Source organism: Tursiops truncatus, chromosome 6 (assembly GCF_011762595.2).
Source record: "Tursiops truncatus isolate mTurTru1 chromosome 6, mTurTru1.mat.Y, whole genome shotgun sequence".
Classification (NCBI taxonomy): Eukaryota; Metazoa; Chordata; class Mammalia; order Artiodactyla; family Delphinidae; genus Tursiops; species Tursiops truncatus.
The window spans coordinates 87,090,186-87,105,673 of NC_047039.1; the positions used below are offsets into that span (position 1 = coordinate 87,090,186).

Consider the following 15,488-nt stretch of genomic DNA (forward strand, 5'->3'; position numbering starts at 1 on the left):
GTGCTATACAGTAGATCCTTGTTAGTTATCTGTTTTATTTATAGTAGTGTGTATATGTTAATCCCAATCTCCTAATTTATCACTTTCCCTCACGTTTCCCCTTTGGTAACCATAAGTTTGATTTTGACATCTATGAGTGTTTCTGTTGCTGGTCTCTTAACTTCAAATGCATTTCCCATTTCTTGGCATTTGCACTCTTCTCTTCTCACAGTTGCTGGTTTTGATACTGTATTTGTGTCTGGATGATTTCCAACTTTTACTTTATGTTTATCTTTCTTGGTGAGCTTTCCCATTTGTGATTTTCTTGCTTCTAGTTGTGGACTCCTTTTTGGCTTTTTTTCCTGCCTAGAGAAGTTCCTTTTGAATTTGTTGTAAAGCTGGTTTGGTGCTGTTAAATTCTCTTAGCTTTTGCTTGTCTGTAAAGCTTTTTTTGTTGTTTTTGTTTTTTACATCTTTATTGGAGTATAATTGCTTTACAATGGTGTGTTAGTTTCTGCTTTATAACAAAGAGAATCAGTTATACATATACATATGTTCCCATATCTCTTCCCTCTTACGTCTCCCTCCCTCCCACCCTCCCTATCCCACCCCTCTAGGTGGTCACAAAGCACCGAGCTGATCTCCCTGTGCTATGCGGCTGCTTCCCACTAGCTATCTATTCTCTGTTTGGTAGTGTATATATGTCCATGCCACTCTCTCACTTTGTCACAGCTTACCCTTCTCCCTCCCCATAGCCTCAAGTCCATTCTCTAGTAGGTCTGTGTCTTTATTCCTGTCTTACCCCTAGGTTCTTCACGACATTTTTTTTTTCTTAGATTCCATATATATGTGTTAGCATATGGTATTTGTCTTTCTCTTTCTGACTTACTTCACTCTGTATGACAAACTCTAGGTCCATCCACCTCACTACAAATAACTCAATTTTGTTTCTTTTTATGGCTGAGTGATATTCCATTGTATATATGTGCCTCATCTTCTTTATCCATTCATCCGATGATGGACACTTAGTTTGCTTCCATCTCCTGGCTATTGTAAATAGAGCTGCAATGAACATTGTGGTACATGACTCTTTTTGAATTATGGTTTTCTCAGGGTATATGCCCAGTAGTGGGATTCCTGGGTTATATGGTAGTTCTATTTGTAGTTTTTTAAGGAACCTCCATAGTGTTCTCCATAGTGGCTGTACCAATTCACATTCCCACCAGCAGTGCAAGAGCGTTCCCTTTTCTCCACACCCTCTCCAGCATTTATTGTTTATAGATTTTTTGATGATGGCCATTCTGACTGGTGTGAGATGATATCTCATTATAGTTTTAATTTGCATTTCTCTAATGATTAATGATGTTGAGCATTCATTCATGTGTTTGTTGGCAATCTGTATATCTTCTTTGGAGAAATGACTATTTAGGTCTTCTGCCCATTTTAGGATTGGGTTGTTTGTTTTTTTGTTATTGAGCTGTATGAGCTGCTTGTAAATTTTGGAGATTAATCCTTTGTCAGTTGCTTCATTTGCAAATATTTTCTCCCATTCTGAGGGTTGTCTTTTGGTCTTGTTTATGGTTTCCTTTTTTTTTTTTTTTTTGCCGTACGCGGGCCTCTCACTGTTGTGGCCTCTCCCGTTGCGGAGCACAGGCCCCGGGCACGCAGGCTCAGCGGCCATGGCTCATGGGCCCACCAGCTCCGCGGCATGTGGGATCTTCCCGGACCGGGGCATGAACCCATGTCCCCTGCATCGGCAGGCGGACTCTCAACCACTGTGCCACCAGGGAAGCCCTATGGTTTCCTTTGCTGTGCAAAAGCTTTGAAGTTTCATTAGGTCCCATTTTTTTTATTTTTGTTTTTATTTCCGTTTCTCTAGGAGGTGGGTCAAAAAGGATCTTGCTGTGATTTATGTCATAGAGTGTTCTACCTATGTTTTCCTCTAAGAGTTTGACAGTTTCTGGCCTTACATTTAGGTCTTTAATCCATTTTGAGCTTATTTTTGTTTATGGTGTTAGGGAGTGTTCTAATCTCATACTTTTACATGTACCTGTCCAGTTTTCCCAGCACCATTTATTGAAGAGGCTTTCCTTTCTCCACTGTACATTCCTGCCTCCTTTATCAAAGATAAGGTCACCATATGTGCATGGGTTTATCTCTGGGCTTTCTATCCTGTTCCATTGATCTATATTTCTGTTTTTGTGCCAGTACCGTACTGTCTTGATTACTGTAGCTTTGTAGTATAGTCTGAAGTCAGGTAGCCTGATTCCTCCAGCTCCTTTTTTCGTTCTCAAGATTGCTTTGGCTATTCGGGGTCTTTTGTATTTCCATACAAATTGTGAAATCTTTTGTTCTAGTTCTGTGAAAAATGCCATTGGTAGTTTGATAGGGATTGCGTTGAATCTGTAGATTGCTTTGGGTAGTAGTCATTTTCACAATGTTGATTCTTCCAATCCAAGAACACGGTATATCTCTCCATCTATTTGTATCATCTTAATTTCTTTCATCAGTGTCTTATAATTTTCTGCCTACAGGTCTTTTGTCTCCTTAGGTAGGTTTACTCCTAGATATTTTATTCTTTTTGTTGCAGTGGTAAATGGGAGTGTTTTCTTAATTTCACTTTCGGATTTTTCATCATTAGTGTATAGGAATGCAAGAGATTTCTGTGCATTAATTTTGTATCCTGCTACTTTACCAAATTCATTGATTAGCTCTAGTAGTTTTCTGGTAGCATCTTTAGGATTCTCTATGTATAGTATCATGTCATCTGCAAACAGTGACAGCTTTACTTCTTCTTTTCTGATTTGGATTCCTTTTATTTCCTTTTCTTCTCTGATTGCTGTGGCTAAAACTTCCAAAACTATGTTGAATAAGAGTGGTGAGAGTGGGCAACCTTGTCTTGTTCCTGATCTTATTGGGAATGGTTTCAATTTTTCACCAGTGAGGATGATGTTGGCTGTGGGTTTGTCATATATGGCCTTTATTATGTTGAGGGAAGTTCCCTGTATGCCTGCGAGGCCACTATCACCCTGATACCAAAACCAGACAAGGATGTCACAAAGAAAACTACAGGCCAATATCACTGATGAACATAGATGCAAAAATCCTCAACAAAATACTAACAAACAGAATCCAACAGCACATTAAAAGGATCATACACCATAATCAAGTAGGTTTTATTCCAGGAATGCAAGGATTCTTCAATATATGCAAATCAATCAACGTGATACACCATATTAACAAATTGAGGGAGAAAAACCATATGATCATCTCAATAGATGCAGAGAAAACTTTGACAAAATTCAACACCCATTTATGATAAAAACCCTGCAGAAAGTCTATAAAGCTTTTGATCTCTGTTGAATCTGAATGAGAGGCCTGCTGGGTAGAGTATTCTTGGTTGTAGGTTTTTCCCTCTCATCACTTCGAATATATCATGCCACTCCCTGTGGCCTGCAGAATTTCTGCAAAAAATCAGCTGATAACCTTATGGGGGTTCCCTTCTATGTTATTTGTTGCTTTTCCCTTTTTACTTTTAATGTTTATCTTTGTATTTAATTTTTGTCAGTTTGGTTAACATGTGTCTTGGTGTGTTCCTTCTTTGGTTCATCCTGTATTTGATTCTCCTTGCTTCCTGTAGTTGAGTGAGTGTTTCCTTTCTCATTTTAGGGAAGTTTTCGGCTACATCTCTCTAAATGTTTTCTCAGACCCTTTCTCTCTTTTCTCCTTCTGGGACCCCTATAATGTGAATGCTGTTGCAGTTAATGTTGTCCCAGAGGTCTCTGAGACTGTCCTCATTTTTTCTCATTCTTTTTTCTTCATTCGGTGGCAGTGGCCAGTGTTGTGGTGACCAGAGCCTGCACTAGATATTGAGCAGGGCCTCCACTTTCCTCTGTGGTTGTCACTGCCATCAGGGGCAGGGTCTGCTTCCTAGTTGTTGGAGTAGAAGCCCCCAGATCTGTTTCTGAGCTGTGTTTCTGATCTGCGGTGTGAGGTAGGCAGGATTTCTCTCCCACTGGGAGAGAAACCACTGAGTATTCCTCCTCTGGAGTTGTTCACCTGTGATTGTGCTCTACTGTGTCACCTTCCACCCATTGTGCTGGCTCACAAAGTACACTGTTGTTGGCCCTGCTCTCGTCCCCTTAACTGTGGGTATGCTGGCAGTTGGCCCTGGTGTCTCTAAAGCATTGTTTTCACCAGGCCACCAATGCACATCCACTGAAGTCAGGTGCCAGGACTGCAGAAGTCATGCACATGGAGTTGCTGTGGGACCTGTGGAGGCAGCTCAGACCCTGGCCTGGTTCAACCCACACAAAGCCCACAGCTGCTAAAGGCAGACCTGTCTCAGCTGCAGGAGCACTCGTTGTCTGTTTGGATATTCTGTAGGTGGTAAATTTACAAAGCTGGCAGCAGAGGTGTAAATCCATGGTTGACAAAGCTGCGAGGAGAGACGTCAGCTCTTCTTCCTTAGTCACACGGCCCCTGGGGCTCAGACCTACCAGCCTCTGCTCCTGAGGCTGCCCCTGAGCACATGAGCCTGCCCAGGCAGGAGGGGGCCGGAGTGGTGACTGGTGCTTGTGAGGCCACTCAGGCAAGAGGGGGCCAGGGCGGCGGTCAAGATGCTCGGGTCCGCCCAGGTGGGAGGGGGCCAGGGCAGTGGTCAGGTTGTGCGGGCTGCCCAGGCGGGAGCCCCTCGTAGTGCCTGCAGCGGCAGGTGCCAGTGCGTGGGGAAAGAGGCTGCAGTGGCGGCTGTGTCCTTCGCACACCGCTCAACAACAGCGCTTTGCTTCTGTGGTAGCTGGGTCTTCTTCCACGAACATTCCTGGTTGCTCCTATCCCTTCAGGCTGACTCCATGCAGACAGACATGGTCCTCTCCCCAGGTCAGCTCTCCAAACCCCACATTCCAGCGCCTAACCCCTGTCCGTACCACCACACATGTCTCAGGCTGGGGCGCGCACGACTGTGGCACGGACTGTCCGTGTAGGTCTCACTCTGTCCTGCCTGTCACAGACTGGTTGCTGTACTTCCCTCTGAGCCCTCGAAGCTCCCTTCCTGTCCCATCTGATCTCCCCACTGGTGAGGATATCTCCCCAGGTGTGGGAACCTCTCCTCTCCTTCAGCTCCCCTCCAAGGGGTACATGTCCCATCCCACTTCCTCTTTTCTTTTTTATTTCTTTCATCCTACCTGGTTACATGGGGATCTTTCTTGTCCTTTCAGGTGTCTAAGGTCCTCTGCTAGTATTCAGAAGGTGCTCTGTGAGAATTGTTCCATTTGTAGATGTATTCTTGATATATTTGTGGGGAGGTGTGTTCCACGTCACCCTACTCTGCCATCTTCTAGAATGTCTTTAAACCTAAGTCACATGACTATCAGGTGGCATTAAATGTTAAAAGTTTTGATTTCCAAATTGAATTATAGAGCTTATAGATAAATACAAGAATTCTTCAGGTTTTTTCATGCCAGGCACACTTAAACTGACTACAGTGACAACCGTTATGGAAGGTATCCATCCATCTTGCAGAGATGCTTCTCTGTTAGAGCTTTTCTAGATTGCTTACCAACCTATGAACATACAAAGCAGGTAACCAGTATATGCAGTCAGCTGCTGAGATAGATCTAAAGTGGTGTGGTTACTAGTAAACAGATGAGTACAAGGAAATACATTTAAAAGGCTGTTGTGGTTGCATAATATTTGGTAAAAACATGAAGCCAATCATAACATTCAGCAGTGATATCAGTTATTGAGCAGGCATTCCAAGTGCATGAGTTGAAAAGAAAATTCTATGAAACCTGAAAATGCATGTATAATTAAGATACTAAATGGATAGTATATTTCTTGAAATTGAGATGCCTTCAATGAAAATTGTTTACTATCAGAAGAAGAAAGATGAGTACAGGGTAATTGAAAGGTGGTAATTTTGGTTAGTATTTACATCCTTTACTTAGAAAAATCACCTTAGAGTCTAGAAGGTTTTGGAAGTTATTTTAGTCCTATGTCAAGTTCCAGTGTTAGAAGTCAATTGGGGTTTTAAGTAACAACAAAAGCACTTCTACCCAGATCCCTCAGCCAGACCCATTTAATGGTAACTGCTATGTCAGAGGACACTGCTGAACATATGTTACATAGAGCTGCCTTCATTATGATTTCTGCTACTACTAAGCTCCATAAAGTATGCTAAGTTGTTCTAAAAATGTGGGCAGAGGTAGACATTATAAACAAAGGTTGAAAAGACAGTTGGATCAAAATAAAAGATTGAAGGATTTTAAAAGATTTTTTTTACTCAATTGTTTTTATTTCTGTAACTGGCAGGTGGTTGCCTTAGCATGTTTTATTTGAATGAAAAAGTATTCACTTTGGAACAACCAAGTTAATAATTGAAGCAAAACATTTTATGTAATTGTGTTGATCCAGAAATTGATGTACTTTAATTAAGAAAGGATGTTCAATAGAGGGGTGGGATAGGGAGGGTGGGAGGGAGGGAGACACAAGAGGGAAGAGATATGGGGACATATGTATATGTATAACTGATTCACTTTGTTATAAAGCAGAAACTAACACCATTGTAAAGCAATTATACTCCAATAAAGATGTTAAAAAAAAAGTTTGTTCAAATAATCCACTTTGAATTTAGAAACTTGGTAGTGGCTTCTGCTTGATCGAAACTCTCATAATGACTGGTATTCTAGCTAAATGTTTTACTTAGATTTTTCAGTGTTTAAACTTGGAATTGTTTTTTTCTAAAAGTGTTGTTTTCTATAGCATTTTAGAAAATTCAAAAGGAGTTGTAGTGCTGGATAGGTATTCAGTTTCTGTTGTGGCAGTTCTTACTATTTTATAAAATAATATTTGAAAGGAAAGGAGTAATATGTATCACGACATAACTGTTTTCCCCCAGGTTGGCCCTAATAATGTTCATGTGGCTCTTTCCCTGGTTGAATACAAACCAGAACTTCAGAAAGCAATGGAATTTGTCTTTGGAACAACATTTGTTTGTGACAATATGGATAATGCAAAAAAGGTAGCTTTCGATAAAAGGATAATGACTAGAACCGTAACTCTAGGAGGTGATGTATTTGATCCTCACGGGACATTGAGTGGAGGTAGGTTTTATATCATTTTGTCCTCACAATTCTGCGTGGTAGATAGGATGGGGTTTTTTTTTTTTTAAACAGGAAATATTGGGCTTGGAATGAGTTAATCCAGTGTTTTATTCCTAATCAAAGGATTGTTTTCTTTTGAATACCTACTTTGTGACAGGTGCTTAATATTAATTGAGAAATTCTACACTGTCATTGTCCTGAAGGAACTCATAGGCTAGTAATCAGTCCTATAGCTTTTCTTATTCATCTTAAGTCTATTCCCATTTATTTTCTCTTGCTTTTTGTCTTATTAAGATATTCTTGTCACTAGGATATGAAGTCTTTTTAGTCAGTACATTTGTAGCTTAACTAACCCACTTCTCGTTTAGGAAACACGTTAACTTCTAATTTGTGTATATGTTACTGCTCCTGTCAAAAGTAAAACAAAAAATTAAATCTGCCTGAATGCCTTAAGTAAGGAATTCTGAGATAATGACCATATATTTCTTGTTCTAATATTTGCAACACTGAGTTTCCAGATCCGTGTCAAGTGACCATGTAATAAATAACAAACACTAAATAGTACTTATTGTGTACTGGGCAGTGTTGTAAGACTGTACTGTCCAAAACAGTAGCTACTAGCCACATGTGGCTCTTTACACCAAAATAAGATAATTAAAATTAAATAAAATTAAAATAATTTCCTTAATTGCACTAGTCATATTTCAAGGGCTCAGAAACCACAAGTGGTTAGTGGGTAATTGGACAGTGCAAATATAGAACATTTCTATCATTCTATAAAGCCCTATTCTAAGGACTTTAAATGATTAGCTTATTTAATCCTTATAGCAACCATAAGGTAGACATTACTATCATCTCCATTATACAGTTGTAGAAACTAAGGTATAGACTGATTAAGTAACTTGCTGGTAAGTGGCAGAGCTCACAGTTTGAACTCAGGTGGTCTGATTATAGAGTTTGTGCTTTTAACCAAACCAAGAGACTTGGATGCCTCTTGAGATATCAAGTGTCTTAATTTCTTTCTAGGCCAAGAAAACAGCCAATATAATGAATTCCATAATATAGTATCAAGTTCCCCAGTGTACAAGATGACTAGCATCTGCAATTGGAAGATAGAGACCAAATATTTTTAAATATCTAAAATAGAAGAAACATTTTAGATTTCATTGAATTGGAGGTTCTTACAATTCCTGCTTAAGAGATGGCAAATATGTAACCCCATATCATATAAACAAAGTGCTCACAATAGCATTGCTAATTGACCTTTGCATCCTCCCATCATACCTAGAGTTTTCTTGCCAACCTAACACCTCAGCCTGTTACTGCCAGACAGTTATAGTGCACGTAAGGTGAAACCAGTTTACGCTGCTACATCGAGTTTAGACCACATTATGATGTGGTAATAAACAGCTCCCAAATCTCAGTAGCTTACAAGTTTATTCCATAATTATGCTACATTAACTGTGGGTCACTTGTCTCTGCTCCATGTTATTCTCATTATGGGACCCAGGCTGACCGAGAAGTAAGTCCCTTTTGTGAACATACTTTTCTCATGGGAAGGGAAGGGGAAAACATGGTAAGTTATGTGCTGCCTCTTAAAGCTTCCTTTCAGAAGAGGTACATTTCCCACTGGTTGGCTAGAGCAAAGCACATGGCTAAGCCTGATGACAGCAGAGAGGGAAATGGACCTGGGAGGGATGGGCCCAGTAGGCAAGGGCAATGATTATTTTGAATAAATAATCCACCACATCTACTTAGAAGTATTTGTTATCAAGTATGTATGCCCTAAGATTCAAATGATGAAGTGAATTCTGTAGCTTCATAAACTTACCAAAGATTGGCTGTTGAATTATTTCAAGTATAATTCTCTCAGAAAAGTTTTTATTGCTTACTAAATACATGGTAACTTGGTGTCAAAGGCCTGTTTCAATTTGCCTCTGTCAGGTGCTCGATCCCAGGCAGCTTCTATTTTAACCAAGTTTCAAGAACTCAAAGATGTTCAAGATGAGCTGAGAATCAAGGAGAATGAGCTACAGGCTCTAGAAGAGGAATTAGCAGGCCTTAAAAACACTGCTGAAAAGTAAGACTTTGGTTGGATTAAGCTGTATTTAAAAATTTTCTTGGTCAAAGATTTGGATGGTAGAAGATGAAAGAATATTTTATTTAAAGAAATACTTCTGGGCTTCCCTGGTGGCACAGTGGTTGAGAGTCCGCCTGCCGATGCAGGGGACACGGGTTCGTGCCCCGGTCCGCGAAGATCCCACATGCCGCAGAGCGGCTGGGCCCGTGAGCCATGGCCACTGAGCCTGTGCATCTGGAGCCTGTGCTCCGCAATGGGAGAGGCCACAACAGTGAGAGGCCCGCGTACCGCAAAAACAAAAACAAAACAAAACAAAAAAGAAATACTTCTGACTTTTTTAATAATAACCTTGGTATTATTGAATAAGTTGTGAGTTGATAACATCAGTTTTTCTTAATATAAATAGTGTCTTTGTTTTAAGAAATTGGGGAAAGCTAATTAAAAGAAGGAAAGAAAAATCAGCCAAATATTCCCCTTTTTCTGCTGAGATACACTCTGTTAACATTCTGCTGGGATTAGTGAGGAAATCCATAGATACTCTAGAGGTTGATGCCAGAGGATACTTGAGTCCTTGATTTGAAATGATGTAATATTATAGCGTCGATTGGGTGTCTGCACTAAGTTTTGCAGCATTATGGCTGTCCTGTAGATGTTGAAGATCACTAAGTTTCCTATGGAGAAGTTAAACAAGTTCATGTCAAAAGTCACTGCTAGAATTAAAGTGTTTACTTACAGTGTATTTTCTGTGTGGGTGTGGATATAAGTATGCGTACCTTTCAACATTACTTCTGCTTGTGTATGATACATATTTTGTGTATGACACAATATGTGTATGCCATTTTTTTTTCAAAATTGGTACTATGCTATTTAATGTAACCTTTTTTGTCACTTAACGTTATTTACTGTTGTGTGCCTCATGCCAAGTACTCTTCGAGGAGCTGGGAATATAGCAGGGAGTCAAACAGATAAACCTCTTCATCTTGTTTTGATATGTGTAGCTGGGCAACAGACAATATAAAAAGGTAAACTGGTAAAATGTATGTTAGATAATGCTAAGTTCTAAGAAGAAAAAAGTAAAATAGTAAAGGAGATATGAACTATCCAGGGCAAAGAAAGAGGTGTTGAAATTTTATATGGGGTGGGCAGGGAAAGCCTTACTGAGAAGACTGTTGAATAAATACCAGAATGATGTGAGTGAACTCGCCGTGTGGTTATCCAGGAGAACAGTCCTTACTTGCTGTAAAAGCTTCAGGAGTATAAATGCCACAAACTTACTAAGTACAATATTTGAGAGCTTAATTGTAATTTTTTTCTAGTCACTCTGAAGATGGCAAATGGGAACTGAGATAAAATTAAAATCAGGGCTTCCCTGGTGGTGCAGTGGTTGAGAGTCCGCCTGCCGATGCAGGGGACGCGGGTTCGTGCCCCTGTCTGGGAAGATCCCATATGCCACAGAGCGGCTGGGCCCGTGAGCCATGGCCTCTGAGCCTGCACGTCCGGAGCCTGTGCTCCGCAACAGGAGAGGCCACAACAGTGAGAGGCCCATGTACCGCACAAAAAAAAAAAAATCAAACATTTTATTTAGAATTCACAATACTGAATAAAGCTTTAAAAAAGAGAGAGAGAGATAAAAACCTTGAAATGAGAGACTTTCCTGGTTCGAGCCCTGGTCTGGGAAGATCCCGCATGCCGCAGAGCAACTAAGCCAGTGCGCCACAACTACTGAGCCTGTGCTTTAGAGCCCCGGAGCCACAACTACTGAAGCCTACGTACCTAGAGCCCGTGCTCCGTAACAAGAGAAGCCACCGCAATGAGAAGCCCATGCATTGCAATGAGGAGTAGCCCCCGCTCGTCTCAACTAGAGAAAACCCATGTGCAGCAATGAAGACCCAACGCAGCCAAAAATAAATAAATAAATTTTAAAAAACTTGAAGTGATTTTTTTTTTTTTTGGTTAACTTTTGGCATTCATCTTCTGAAATCATCAAAACTTAGAATGGTACCAAGACTTCTTTGGGACACAGTATTATATGGAAAAGATTGCTACAGTAAGTCAAAGTGGCCATTTGAAGATGTAAACTGTATCAAAATGCCCACTTTCAAACACTATATACATGTAAAGCTTGCCTTTTACCTTCATTAACATACATTAACCATAAAGTGAATGAACTTTTTCTGTGAAAAGATACAAGAAGATTTCTCTGATATATGGAAGCTCTGTCAAGGCAATGAGTTTGTGGTCACATTTGGCTTGGAACTGTTAACTTTGTTGAGCAATACTGGATCATTATTCTGCAGAGATGTCTTGTAGACTAATTGTGGCCCAGAGGTTAAGGAAGAGAAATAGATTTTGAAAAATGAGAGTGGAAGGGTCAACTAAAGCCATTCTTTCATATATCATATCAGGAAAATAGCTTATATCTTTTTGCACATTTCTACACTTTACATTTTTAAATGAGTTGGAAAATGACTCGTTAAAATTATGCTGTCAAGCAGTCTCAGACAAGAATACTCAAGGGAGTATTTATGTTTTATAAGTTGCTTCCTTACTTTTTCCTCAAACCTCATGAATTTCTAGTGACAAGCAACCTGTGAATTTACTGTAATTTAAAATTTCACTGCAGCTGAATTAGCGAAATACCTTCCAAAGTAATAACTTGAAGCATCCAGAACTGGGGGAGAATTATAGGGTTTGCAAAAAAAGTGCTTTGCAAATGTTTAAGTTCAGTACTGTGCCATTTTAAACTACCAGTCTCCTTACAAAATGTAGGGAACATTATTTTTTTAACATTTGAAACTAGGGATTAATAGATTACAAAATTTTTGAAATTTTATATAATTGTTATGTATTCTATTTTTGTGATGGGGAGCTGTTATGGAGTTTTTCTTTTTGATAAGGATCAGTGGGAGGAGTTATTTTTAAGGAAACCTATTTATTCAAAGATTATTGGTATTTTCTAAAATTAAGAATATTTCTCTGGATAGTTACTATTGGTCTTGGTCATTTAGGGTTGTTTACCTTCAGTAACCAAGTCAAACTTGAGTTTAATTGATGCCTCAGAAATGCGGAAGTTATCAAAACGAGTCTTGTAACCAGTGGCATCTTATATTATGTTGTATGAGTTTGTTTTGGGTAAGAGCCTGTTATTTAAAAGCATGTCTCTAACATCAGAAAAACTGTTGTCATTTATTATAAACTTCTCTTTCTTAAGGTATCGCCAACTAAAACAGCAATGGGAGATGAAAACTGAGGAGGCAGATTTATTACAAACCAAGCTTCAGCAAAGCTCATATCACAAGCAACAGGAAGAATTAGACGCTCTTAAAAAAATCATTGGTAAGACAAAAACATTCGGTGCTAATCTGTTTCTACTGATAACCTTACTTTAGGTATTTAGCAGCTTTTGTGTTTATTATATATTTATCTGCATTAATTACTTTAAATATTTTAATTTAAAAACATTTTTCAATTTAAATATTTTAATAATTTTCTATTAATTTGCCCTTTTTTTTTTTTTTTTGGCGGTACGCGGGCCTCTCACTGTTGTGGCCTCTCCCGTTGCGGAGCACAGGCTCCGGATGCACAGGCTCAGCGGCCATGGCTCACGGGCCAAGCCGCTCCGCGGCATGTGGGATCTTCCCAGACCGGGGCACAAACCCGTGTCCCCTGCATCGGCAGGCGGACTCTCAACCACTGCGCCACCAGGGAAACCCTTCTTGTCTTTTTGATAATAGCCATTCTAATGGTCAAAGTGATATCTCATTGTGGTTTTGATTAGCATTTCCCTGGTGATTAGTGTTGAACATCTTTTCATGTACCTGTTGACCGTCTGTATGTCTTCTGTGGAAAATGTGTATTCAGGTCCTCTGCCTATTTTTGGATTTGGTTGTTTTTTTCTATTGAGTTGTATGAGTTAATATATTTTAGATATTAACCCGTTATCAGATATATAATTTACAAATATTTTCTCCTATTCGGTAGTTTGCCTTTTAATTTTGTTGATGGTTTCCTTTGCTGTGCAGAGGCTTTTTAGTTTGATATGTAGTCCCACTTGTTCATTTTTGCTTTTGGTGTCAAATCCAAAAAAATCCTCAAAACCTATGTCAAGGAGCTTACCACCTGTGTTTTCTTCTAGGAGTTTCATGGTTTCAGGTCTTATGTTCAAGTCTTTAATCCATTTTGAGTTAATTTTTATGTATGGTCTTAGTGGTCCAGTTTCATTCTTTTGCAAGTCCAGTTTCCTTCCACCATTTATAAAAGAGACTGTCTTTTCCCCACTGTATATTCTTGACTCCTCTGTCATAAATTAATCGACCATGTATGTGTTGGTTTATTTTTGGGTTCTCTATTCAGTAGTTCCATTGATCTGTCTGTTTTTAATATCAATACTATACTGTTTTGATTACTCTAGCTTTGTAATAAAGTTTGAAAACAGGGAGTATGATTCCTCCAGCTTTGTTGTTCTTTTTCAAGATTGCTTTGGCTGTTTAGGGTCTTTTGTGGTTCCATACAAATTTTAGGATTGTTTATTCTATTTCTGTGGAAAATGCCATTGAAATTTTGACCGGAATTGACTTGAATCTGTAGCTTGCCTTGGGTAGTATGGACATTTTAACAATATTCTTCTAATCCGTGAGCACAGAATATCTTTCCATTTATTTCTGTCTTCAATTTCTTTCATCAGTGTTTCCTAGTTTTCAGTGTACATGTCCTTCACCTCCTTAGTTAAATTTATTTTTAGGTATTTTCTTTTTGATGCAATTGTAAATGGGATTGTATAGAAACACAACAGATTTTTTATACTACAACTTTGCTGAATTTGCTCATTATTTCTAACAGTTTTTTGATGGAGTCTTTAGGGTTTTCTATTTATAATACGTCATCTGCAAATAGTGACAGTTTTACTTCTTCCTTTCCAGTTTAGATGCATTTTTTTTCTTTCCCAATTGCTATAGGACTTCCAACACTATGTCAAATGAAAGTGGAGAGTAGGCAAGGATCCTTATCTTCTTCCTGATCTTAGAGGAAAAGCCTTCAGCTTTTTACTGTTGAGTGTGATGTTAGCTGTGAGCTTGTCATGTATAGCCTTTATCATGTTAAGGTATGTTCTCTCTGTACTCACTTTATTGTGAGTTTTTATCATAAATAGATGTTGAATTTTCTCAGATGCTTTTTCTGCTCTTCAGATGACCATGACTTTATCCTTCATTTGTTAATATTATGTATCACACTGACTGATTTGCAGATGTTGAACCATACTTGTATCCCTGGAATAAATCCTACTCGGTCATGGTGTATGATCCTTTTAATGTATTGTTGAATACAGTTTGCTAAGGTTGTTGAGAATTTTTGCATTTGTGTTCATCAGGAATAATAGCCTGTAATTTTCTTTTCTTGTGGCGTCCTTGTCTGTTGTTTTTTTTTTTGTGGTATGCGGGCCTCTCACTGTTGCAGCCTCTCCCATTGCGGAGCACAGGCTCCGGACGCACAGGCTCTGTGGCCATGGCTCACGGGCCCAGCTGCTCTGCAGCATGTGGGATCTTCCCGGACCGGGGCACAAACCCGTGTCCCCTGCATCAGCAGGCAGACTCCCAACCACTGCGCCACCAGGGAAGCCCCCTTGTCTGGTTTTGATATCAGGATGATGTTGGCCTCACAAAATGAGTTTGGAACAATTTCTTCCTTGTCTGCTTTTTGGAAGAATTTGAGAAGGAAGGATTGGTATTAATTCTTCTTTGAATGTTTGTTAGAATTCACCAGTAAAGCCGTCTAGTCCTGGACTTTTGTTTGTTGGGAGGTTTTTGATTACTTACTAAATCTCCTAATAATCTCTTTTCAGATTTTGTTTCATCATGATTCAATCTTGATAGGTTGTATTTTCTAGTAATTTATTTTTTCTAGGTTTTCTGGTTTGTTGGTGTAAAATTGTTAATAGTAACCTTTTATGATTCTTTATATTTCTGTGGTATCAGCTGTAACATCTCATCTTTTATTTCTGACTTTGAGTCTCTTTTTTTCCTTAGGTCTAGCTAAAAGTTTGGCAGTTTTAAAGAACCAGCTCTTAGTTTCATTAATTTTTTTTTCTATTTCTTTTTAGTCTCAATTTCATTTATTTCCACACTGATCTTTGCTATTTTCTTCCTTCTACTAACTTTGGGCTTTGTTCTTCTTTTTGATGCAGTTGTAAATGGGATTATTTAGTGTATAGAAATACAACAGATTTTTGGTGTAAAGCTGTTTGAGATTTTTCTTGTTTCTTTAGGTAGGCATTTATTGCTATGAACTTTGCTATGAACTTCACTCATAGCTAGAACTGATTTTGCTAC

At 39.0% G+C, this 15,488-nt stretch overlaps 1 protein-coding gene across 4 annotated transcripts in view; it reads left to right on the top strand.

Annotated features, from left to right (window-relative positions):
• Window positions 1-15,488, top strand: part of SMC2 (structural maintenance of chromosomes 2) — a 51,945-nt gene that overhangs the window by 17,739 nt on the left and 18,718 nt on the right. For all 4 annotated transcript variants that reach the window (XM_019948978.3, XM_004318099.4, XM_033858350.2 and 1 more), the window contains 3 exons: window positions 6,878-7,082; window positions 9,027-9,162; window positions 12,374-12,498. In XM_019948978.3, the coding sequence (XP_019804537.1) occupies window positions 6,878-7,082; window positions 9,027-9,162; window positions 12,374-12,498 (466 nt within the window). The remainder of the gene's footprint in view (window positions 1-6,877; window positions 7,083-9,026; window positions 9,163-12,373; window positions 12,499-15,488) is intronic.